This window comes from Vipera ursinii (assembly GCF_947247035.1).
Source record: "Vipera ursinii genome assembly, chromosome: 2".
NCBI lineage: Eukaryota > Metazoa > Chordata > Lepidosauria > Squamata > Viperidae > Vipera > Vipera ursinii.
In genome coordinates, this window is record NC_139513.1 from 179,742,556 (window position 1) to 179,753,675 (window position 11,120).

At 39.9% G+C, this 11,120-nt stretch overlaps 1 protein-coding gene across 1 annotated transcript in view; it reads right to left on the reverse strand.

The window, feature by feature from the left end:
- SYDE1 (synapse defective Rho GTPase homolog 1) overlaps window positions 1-5,335 on the reverse strand; it is a gene marked incomplete at its 5' end in the record, with an annotated part of 35,640 nt that extends 30,305 nt beyond the window's left edge. The window contains 2 exon segments of the mRNA XM_083354678.1: window positions 421-1,113; window positions 5,239-5,335. Coding sequence (XP_083210804.1) covers window positions 421-1,113; window positions 5,239-5,335 — 790 coding nt within the window.
- Between the last annotated feature and the right edge of the window lie 5,785 nt (window positions 5,336-11,120).

Here is an 11,120-nt window from a genome sequence, read left to right on the forward strand (position 1 = left end):
CCAATCATGTACTGGTTTCACTGAAGATGTTTTTCCCTTAGTAATCATCTTAAATTCAATACATGTTTAAGATAAATGATGTTTCAAGACATCCATGAGCAACTCACAAGGTTTAGTGGTCCACTGCTGTGCATTTCAGAATGGATCTCTTTTAAGCACTCTTTTAGTTGATCACAGTCCACTAACCTAACTCAGCAAAGCAGTTACTTAAAGGACTGTGGTTGTCTTCTCTATTCCCAACCCTTTTAAAGAAGAGATACTTCCAGGAGATCACGCTTCAGTATAAAAGAAGAACAATCTGGCTCTTGACTAAAGCCATGACATGCAACCATTCCCCACATCCTCAGACTTAAATTCTCCAAGGCACAAGGCAGTTCTCATGCTACTGGAAAAATGAGTCTCTGCTAAGAACCAACTCACCGTAAGTCTTAGACTGGTGATGGCCCAGCATCTCCACTTGCTTAACACGCCTCAGTGGGATTGGTGAAATCTGCACATTAGTGACTGCCTTCAGTGAGCTGCCAATATCTATACATTCATGTGGTACTTTGACTTGTATTGGGTTCTTCTTCTTGTCCCTATTTTCACAACCACTACCACACTTCCTTTCAAGGGACGGGAGCTGCAGGTCCTCATCCTCTGGAATTGGGTTGTACCAGATCTCTCCTTGGGAGTTACCATGCTTGTGGAAATCTTCCATCTCAGTGGCAGAGATGGAAGCTGTCTCTTCTACCCCCTGTGTCTTCCCTGCGGAGAGCACCCATTGGCGGCTACTTTTTTCCAGGGTCTGTAGATAAGCACCTTGGTTGCTGTATGTGGCACTGAGGCTGGGGTTACATGTCTCCGGGTAGCTGACTAGCAAGTCAGTATCTTTATTAGGTCCAGTTGCCACTGAGTCAGTGTCTGCAGGGGCCTGTGGCACAGGGGGAAAATTCTGGCATAGCCTCCTGTTACGAGAGTCCTCTTGACTGCCCCAGGTGAATTTGGCCCAATTTTGTTTCTGTGACACAGTGATGACAGCACTTTTCTGGCATCCATCATCCAACAAAACAGTATCCACTGGCTTAGGCTCAGAAGGTAGATGTAAATCATCTGGTAGCTCCAATGGAGGATCTACTGGAACAGAACTTGATTTATTAATCTGTCCAATATGGCCCCTTAGTTGTTTTAACAGAGAAATATATAATTATAAATTAATCCTAGCAAATAAGGAGACAGAATGACAGAAAAGGCCCAAAGCCTAAACGTGACTTCTGCTAAACAGAAAATGGAGCCCAGATGCTGCTTATTGCATACTAGGATTCATTCTTGCAACTATCTGAAGTGTTGCATCCTTTGATCACATTTTTTTAAAATTTTATATGATTTACTTTGTAGTCTGGAAAATATTCAAGGCAGCTAACAAAAACTGATCAAACTAAAATAAAAAAGCAAGATCTAGGAGCAATACTGAAGCTTGAGACTGATGAAAATATGGCCATCTCTTTATTCTGAATTAGTTTATATCTCCAATACCAAATTAATTGCATCTTAGGATATTGAAGGAATCAGTTCATAGTCTAGACAAATCCCTATATATATTATCTCTGAAAAATCCTGCAAACTGGGCATGTGTCAGATGAGAAGAAGTCCCTATGTAAGAAGGAAAATGAAGATTGAGTGCACAATGACTGCTCAACGTAACATTGACATCTGGAAAGATTTTAGAACAGAATAAAGAGATCAGTTTTCAATGCTTGGGAAAGTACAGTAATTCCAGTAATTAGCATGGATTTGTCACGAACAACTCTTATTATCTCTTTTTGATTCATTAACTATCTTAGTAAACTGGAAATACTATCATTGTAAAAATTTCTTTATTTCAGCCATGCCAAAGCATTCCAAAATATTCTGATTAGCAAGATAGTTAAATGTGGGCTGGGTTGCATGACAATTAAAATAAGAGATAGACATAAAAATGTATCCAAAGAGTACTTATCAATGGTTCTTCAGCAACATGAAAAGAGGTATTACAGCAGTGGTGGGATTCAAATATGTGAACAACCAGTTCTCTGTATGGATACCACTTCCAGAAGTCCATTCTGAGCCTGGGCAATAAAAAATTAGCTACCAGTTCTGCCAAGCTGGTGCGAACTGGCTGAATCCCACCACTGTATTACAGGGAGCTTCATATAGGTTTGTAAGGGAACGACAGAAAGAATGCTTAACCAATTTGCAGACAACACAAAACTAATATCTTCATTTACTTTCTAGACACTGAGAGAGCTGGGCAAATGCATCTCCCAAGGGAGTGCTCTTCATAGTCTGAGACCAACATAGAACCAGGCCTTCTCTCATGTGCCTGAAAGATTGGCCTCTGACAGTGGAATCATCTTTAAAAAATCTCTCTTGCAGAATTCAATAAACATACAGGATCATAAGGAGAGGGGGAGCCTAAGCTGTTCATGACTTTAAAAATCAATACCAGCACTTTACACTGTGGCAAGTAAGCAACTGACAACTCGTGCAGATGTTATCATATGATTCTTGTATTTTGAACTGCTTAGCTATCTAGTAGACATGGTAGCTTCCACCTTTCAAGGACAGTTCAATGTACAACATATTGCAACTGTCAGGGCAGGATGTAATCAAGGGATGTATATAACCACTGACACATTCAGCTAGTTCAGGAAAGAATGCCATTGGGTCACTATATGTAATTGTGCAAAATCACCATCTGCAAATTTAGTGATGAGGATGAAGATGCCCTCTTCCATTCACTATTCAGAAGGACTCTAAACCTTTCTACAAAAGGCTGAATTTCAGTTCCAGACTCCAGTTTCCTCTTGACTGATAGTATTAAGATAGTGGATGAGTCCTCATGGACAATCACTTGACTATGAGCCAGCAGTGTGCAGCAACAGCCAAAAAAGCTAATACAATCCTGGGCTGTATAAACAGAGGCATGGAATGAAGATCATGTGAAGTATTAGTACCTCTTTATAAAACCCTAGTAAGACCACAGCTGGAATACTGCAGTCAATTTTGGTCACCATATCACAAAAAAGATGTTGAGAGTCTGGGAAAAATTCAGAGAAGAGCAACTAAAATGATTAAAGGCCTGGAGATTAAAACATATGAAGAATGTAGGACTTGGGTTTAGCTAGTGTAAAGAAAAGAAGAAATAGGGGCAACATGATAGCAGTATTCCAGTATTTGGGGGGCTGCCACCAAGAAGAGGGGGTCACATTAGTCACCAAAGCACCAGAGGGCAGGACAAGAAACAATGGTTGGAAACTGATCAGAGAGAGAAGCAACCTGGAATTAAGGAGAAACTTCCTGACAGTGAGGACAATTAACTAGTGGAACAGCTTGCCTTCAGAAATTGTGGGCGCTCCTCACTGGAGATTTTTTAAAAAAAGGCTAAACAGTCAACTTGTCTGAGATGGTATAGCTTCTTCTGCTTGAGCAGGGGACTGGACTAGAAGACATCCAAGGTAGCTTCCAGCTCTATTCTATTCTACTTCAATTATGCTACCAGATAATGGACCAGACACTCAATTCACATCACAAGGGAACACTGGAAGTAAATGTATTTTTTGCCCTCAACAATCTTAGAAATGGAAGTTTCTTTGAGTGAAACAACCTTTCAGAATTTATTATAATGCCAAAAGAAGAATGAGAAAGTATTAAGCAATATGGAGAAAGGGCTTCTGGGGAGGGGTTGGCCTGAAGACGTGCAGCTGAGGATTGCAATAGGGCAAAGTCCCAAGCTTCCAGCTGCTGAGACCTAGCGCCAAGTTGGATTTCCTGTTGTTTACTGCATATTCCTCTCCTTGGCCAAGATACAGAGCTCCCTTTGTAGGTCTCCAACTAACTCCACATGAAGTTATGCCCATTGATTCAGGCATAACTCAAGAATGAAGACACAGGTCACAAATCAGAAGAGATTGGAAAGAGCAAACAGTAGAACTACCTCCCTTTTCAGAGTTACTTTTTCAAATTTTAGAACATCCTGTTTCATCAATCAACATATTTGATTACACCATTTCACTATTTTTAAAAAAGGTTTTATCTTCATTGACTGGGGGAATTGTTCATTACCATTTCCATCTGTATTTGGAAAGTTCTCAGATAAAAGCTGGGGATAAAAACAGTCACACTTAGATCTTGAGATAGCTTTGTCATTGTTTTTACAAGCAGTAAAAACTGCAGAAATGTAGGACACTCTCAAAGAAAGCATTTTTCTCAGTTACCATAACTGGTAGAATACATTTAATTTACAGTACATGTCATGTTTACCTTCTCAGTTCTACAAGCTACATGATTATTACTTTTTATTTAGAGAAGAAAGGAGGTTTAGAGCAAGCCACTTTCTCCAGAGGCTCCCAGTGGTATGTTCTTTTATTAATCCCTTCTCTTACTTTATCCTCAACACAATCCTCCAAGGCAGAGTAGGCTGAAAGAGAGTGGTTGCCTCAAGTTTAGCCAGCAAAGCCAACAATCAACCAGGGATTGGAACATGGATTTTTTCAGTCCACTTCCAACACTTAAACTATTATCTGACACTGGCTCTTTGTGATAATGGAATCACATGATGGCACAGAATGGCATCCAGCACATAAGATCCACTCAAGTGATTCTTTCTGGCAGTCACATGTCCTGTGACCATATGAACCACCCACTCTCTGGCTATAGGATGCTACTGCCATTCCCTTTGGGCTAGTTATTTCAGAAACACAGGGCTCTTTGGTGAAATAACAGGCCTCTCAAGCTGGCTGAACACATCTCCTTAAAGCCAGAAGGATCCCGATCGCGACCTCTTTCTACTATTCCTGCGGTCACCAACATCAGCCTTCACCCAACTGTGGGAATGCTTTCAGAAGGGAGGCAAGGGCTGCAGAAGTTGCAGAACTGTAAATTCCAAATTCACCCCTCTTCCCTAGTACTCAACGGGCCGATAAGCAGAAGAGGCGCTTTTTATTTCAATCCGGACACTGGGGCCTGGAGAACGGTCAGCAATTCGCTCGGGAACGTGGGCCTCGATTGGACTCCCCAGGGCCACCGCGAAAAGGAGTGTGCTACATATCCCAGCTCTGTAACTTCTTCCCTTTGTTTCCTTTTGCCTATTTCAGGAACAGCTGGGGAGGAAATGCCGAAGAAGTCTACAGCAGCCCCCTCCTGTCGGGCGAAGTGCCTATGTGCTCCCACCAGGGGGACGGGAGAGGGAAGCCCTGACCCTGTGCCTCCCTCAGGTACCTGGTTCGTTCCGAGGCGTGGGCGCCGCCTTTTTGCTCCTCAGGCGCTCCTTGCTTCTCAGTCGGGAGAAAGTTTTCCTGATTAAAGGCTGGGCCATCACTCAGCCGCGGGCGACTCCGTCCTGCCGTGCCCCATGCAGGAGAAGTGGAGAGACGTTCAGCCCAAGGACCGCGGGAAGCAAATTCCTCAGATGCCTCCTCCGCTTGCGTGCCAAGCTTAAACTGCTGCTGGGGCTTGTAGTCGGAGGACGCGGGAGCGGAGGGGGAGGCGGGGCGGGGGGAGCGGAGGTAGGCTGGCCAGGGAGGCAACGCCCCCCTCCTCTGCCGTTTGTGTGTGAGCGGAGCTCGACCTTTGTAGGAAAAGCCACTTTCAGGCAGTTCTCGGCTGCTGGCACTACAGGATGCAGAATAAATGGAGAAACGGTTCTGGCCGCCGCTGTCCCAAATCATAGCCGAGTGCAGAGAAGCTGACCTGGACAGACGTGAAGCTGAGCAACAAAGTATTAAACCCCAGTTCAAACTCAGCAAGGCAGTTATTAGATTTCTAAGAACAAGCACTCCACTGCTCAAGGGTCAGCCACCTTGGACAGAAGGTGCTCTGCCACCCGAAGAAGTGACATGAAATGTTGCCAATCCAGAGCACCTTGCTGGGATATAGCAGGTATGGCCAGGACAACCCTTTATTTTTTTATAAGTTTTTTTTTACTGATTTTCCAATATTACAATAATATCTTTAAAAAGCAACGTGGTGTCTGGGTTACAATAGTTCCATTTTGTACAAATACATATTATTACAAATCTCCAATTTATTATAACCAAAATTTCCTCTTTTTTCATTTAATACATATTATCTCTTATCTAAATAAACATACTTCTTATTTTTATCCAACAGTTATTAAGTAGTTTTCTTACATTTATCAATACTTTAATATATTTTATATTTTAACATTCCATCTTTAAGACATCAAACACCTTATATATTTTTCCAGCTTTAATTTTGCATTGATATTAAAATTAAACGTTTGAAAGTTTCTCAATTTTATATTTCTAGGTGACCTCCCTTCCCTTTACACAATTTCTAATACCTGGTGATATAGATACACTTCTTATCTATTTCATTTCCATACCAACCAGTTGATAAAACAATATAATATTCTTGTTTTCATTATAATTTCCACATATTAAAAATTAACCAAAAATTTCACCCATTTCAACATTTAATACATCCTTTCATCTTTCATATCACTACATCCACATATATTGATTACATTTATATCACTCTTAACATATATACATCTTAATCAATTTCATTTAAACAGCTCAGTATTTCAATTTAACAGTTAATATTCATACATGTGAGTTTGTTTTTATTTTTTATTTTTAATTAGCTAGTATTTTAATCTACTCATCAAAACACTCTCATAATCCAAGTACAATCCTGTCTAATCTGGTATTCCATTTCAGGCCTCTTAGATATGTCCATTCTTTTTCAGTCTTATTCTTGCTTTTTTCCTTTGCCATATGATTTTTCATGTCTTTGCTTCAGGGTCATCAAAGAATTCTTTTTTTTATTAAAAAGTTTTGCAATACATTTTAAGCATAAACTCCTTCCCTCCCCCTCCCCCCAGCTTCCCCTCCCTCCCCCTCCCCCCCGACTTCCCAGAGCTGAATACAGGGTATTGCCTCTAACAAACTTGAGCTAAAATATGCTAACCATCTATAATTACACTTTAAATCCTACCACACTTTAACTCCCCTTAAACATAACTAAATAATAATACATCTTATAATTCTAATACTCATTCATATGCTAAATGAAATTTTTTAGTCCCATATTTATTCTGAATATAATCGATCCATCTTCTCCATTCCAAAATATATCTCTGTTGCGATTGTTCTTTAAAATATGCTGAAATTTTTGCCATTTCTGCCAAGTTTGAAATGTTTAAAGTCCATTCTTCTATAGTAGGCAGTTCCTCCTTCTTCCAGTATTGCGAAACCAAAAGTCTTGCTGCCGTTATTAAATTCAACATCAATTTAGTTTCTATAACGGTACAATCTGTAATAATACCCAACAGAAATAACTGGAGAAAACCTTATCTTTTTCTTAAATATCTTATGCATATTTCACCAAATTTTAATCCAAAAAGCTTTAACTTTTTTACAAGTCCACCATATATGGTATTACGTTGCATCCTCACAACCACACCTCCAACATTTAGGCTGATAATTTGGATACATACATGCTAATTTTTTAGGATCTAAATGCCATCTATAAAACATTTTATAAAAATTCTCTCTTAAATTTTGTGCCTGAGTAAATTTTACATTCCTGACCCAAATTTTTTCCCAAACATCCATCGTTATTGGCTCCTGAATATTCTGGGCCCATTTTATCATACAATCTTTAACAAGTTCCGTTTCTGAATCTATTTCTATCAATGCATTATATATCCTTCTTATATGCGCTTGACTTTGATCTCTAATTTGTTTTACCAAATTTTCATCTGTTCTCAAAATGCCAATTTTCTGATCTTCTTTCCATCTAGCTTGTATCTGGCCATACTGAAACCAAGCTTGTACTATTTTTCTTTCTTTTAAAATATTAAATGGCTTTAATTGCCATCCATTCCTCTCCAGTCTAAGAATATCTTTATATGTAATCACATCATGTTTAAATCCCAAACTTATATTTTCTATTGCATGTTTAGGTATTGCCCAAATTGGTATTTTATAATTTAACTTGTATTGATATTTTTTCCAAACTCGCAACAGGGCTTACCTTAATATATGTGTCTTAAAAACATTATCCACCTTTCTTTCATCTATCTCCCATCTAAACTGGATCTGTCGTTTTTTTAATTCATCTGTCAAGAAAACAAACTCTTTCCTTTTTCTTAAAATTCTTGGTGGAATTTCTTTCAAAATTAAGACCTCTTGATCAGCCACTTCAAATCTGTTATTATAAAAGGCTTGAATAATCGCATTTCTGATCATTCTCTTTGTAAAATAAACAACCACATCTCTTGGTAATTTTCTTTGCCTAGCAATCCAAGAGTTGACACGAAATATTTTATCTATTTCCAATATAAAATCTTCAGCTTGCCAACCCAAAATAGGCACCACAGCTTTTGCTAATATCTCTTCCAAATTTTCTTGTGGATTTTCTTTCAAACCTCTTATCCTCAAGGCAAACTCCATGTCTCTATATTGTATCATTACCACCTCATCATCAATTTTATCCATTTTATTCCCAGCTTCACACATTTTAGCCTCCAATACCAAATTATTTTGCTTAACTTCTTCCACACGTTCATCCAGACCCTCAGTACAAACTGTCACTCCCTGAAATGCCAGCAAAATATCCTCTCATAATTCCTTATTTTTCTCATTAATGAGCTCTGCCATTTGCTCAGATATTTGCTCAGGTTGAAGTTTTAAAGCATCTTTTAAATCTTTTAGTGTTAATATGGGTATAGGTACTGCAGGGGGTGGCATCAATGTCTGAAGTCCAGATTGTTGAACTGGTGATGCCCCTGCACTTTTAGAAATGGTAAATCTAGGTGGTTTGGAAGCCATTTTAACACCCAATTAACTTTCGTTTCTCACTTTCACTTTTCCGCCCAAATTGAAACTTTGTTGCTTTACTGTTAAATATCCAAATCTTTTAAATCTCTTTTAAGCCAACTTCAAATGTTTTTAACAGTCTTTTACAGCTTTAAAAATCCACTTTCTGTCTTCCTCCTTGATCTTTTATATTATTTTCCTTATTGTTTTGTTCTTCCCGCTTCCTCCAAAAAATTTATTCCGGCACCATCTTCCTCCCCTTCTTTTACGTTAAACTGGAGTTAAAGATCATATACTTGCTATTTCAATATTCTCCTGCTCAGTTCTGCTTGCGTCCAAGTAATCCAGAGTACAATATTGAGCGCAGGGATGGTTGCAGCGTCCTGCTCTGTTTTAAAGCCTTAAAACAGAGGAGTCCCCGAGTCCGGAGTTAATTCAGGCTCCGAGGGAGCTCTCACCCTTCTACCCCCAGATTGATAATTCTGGGGGTCTAGGGGAGCTCTCCCTCTACCTGAATGCTCACCCTCCCCTCTTCTCCTGAGGGGAGGATTCCCAAACTGCAAAACAGCTGATTGTTGCTGTTTTCACGATTCGAATGGAAGAATGGGGCTGACGGTCAGAAATGACCACCATCGACGGAGCCTTGCCACCTGGAAGTCCGGTCATCAAAGAATTCTTGTATTGTTATATCGTATTGAAGTGGTCCTCCAGTCTTCCTTTTTGAAGGGTTGAGGGGTCTGATGAAAAAACCAAATCCTCTCATTATTTTCATCTCTTGATATAGTTGTCCTGGACTATATAATTTCTCTTCCATTCATTTTATTTTCAAGTGTCTGTGTTTGTTGAGTAGTTAATTCTTCCATCAATGTATTTAATTGTTCAATTTTTTCTGTTGTGTTCTGTCCCAATAAATTATTAGTTGTAGTCAAAATTTGAGTTTGCTTCTCCAAGACGCTTTCTGGTGTTTTTCCCCAAAAGCTCTTATTTCATCACCAGTTGTAGACAGAAACTGATAGGTTTGGTAGAATAGTTTCAACATAACATAGATTTGTTTTTGCATTTCTTCCATGGTGGAGTCTCACATCTGGTGTTGAAGGCTAGTCTTATCTTGTTTTTCTAAGGAGCCAGCCAAATCTCTTCTTTCTCTGTTTTTTTAAAGAGTATCAAATTGTAATTTCAATTTCAATTTCAAGTTTGGCCACTGAGTGTCCCCCAAATGCTTAGAGAGTTTCTTTTCTGTTTCTTTTAGGGGGATATCTGTAAATCTCTTTCAATTATTTCTTCTATTTTGGAAGAACAAAGCCAAATTTTCAAATACTAGTAGGAGGTAAGAAGTAGATAATCAAAAGCTTTTAGTCCACAAGTTATAAAGTTTTAATTGAAATCACTTCGTTTTTTCAATGTTTTTTTTAAAAACGCCCCTGGAGGCTAGATTGCCACTCTCTTGAAGGGAGGGTTGAAACTCCCCCCCTCCCTCTCCACAAGGGGGAAAGTACTTAGCAGCTTATTTAGGTGAAAAGAAGAAGATTGGAATATCAGAGAGGAATCTTACCAGTCTCTTCCACGCTGCTTTAATGTTGCCTGGTGGTAAGTGTGACTGGCTGTCTGCAGCCTAGTAACTGGCCATGTTGCTATGGCCGGTCTTTCGTCCACCAATTCAAAGGGAATGCAGGCACTAATGGGGGTGGTGGTGTTGCGGCTCCACCATGTTTCTGCAATGACCCCTTCTTGCTGTTCACCCCCTCCAGGGTGACTCTTCGGCCCTTTTAGGGGCCCCCAGCAATGTGAAACTGGACATGGAAGAGCCACCCTCTAGAAATCCATGTCAGGTGCGTAGGCAAACTAGAAGCCCAGGACCTTTGTAGGAAAAGCCACTGTCAAGCAGTTCTCGGCTGCTGGCACTACAGGATGGCAGAATAAATGGAGAAACGGTTCTGGCCGCTGCTCTCCCAAATCATAGCCAAGTGCAGAGAAGCTGACCTGTCCAGCAGGACAGACATGAAGCTGAGCAACAAAGTATTAAACCCCAGTTCAAACTCAGCAAGTCAGTTGTTAGATTTTTAAGAACAAGCACTCCACTGCTCAAGGGTCAGCCTCCTTGGACAGAAGATGCTCTGCCACCCGAAGAAGTGACATGAAATGTTGCCAATCCAGAGCACCTTTCTGGGCCATAGCAGGTATGGCCAGGACAACCCTTTAAAATGTACCTGCCAATATCTACATTATTGGTGGCTGGAAAGTCTGTATGGACTTTTTGACTAAAGGTCACTCAGACCCTGGTCATTGCAACAGCTTCAGTATTGAAGAATAGTGGGC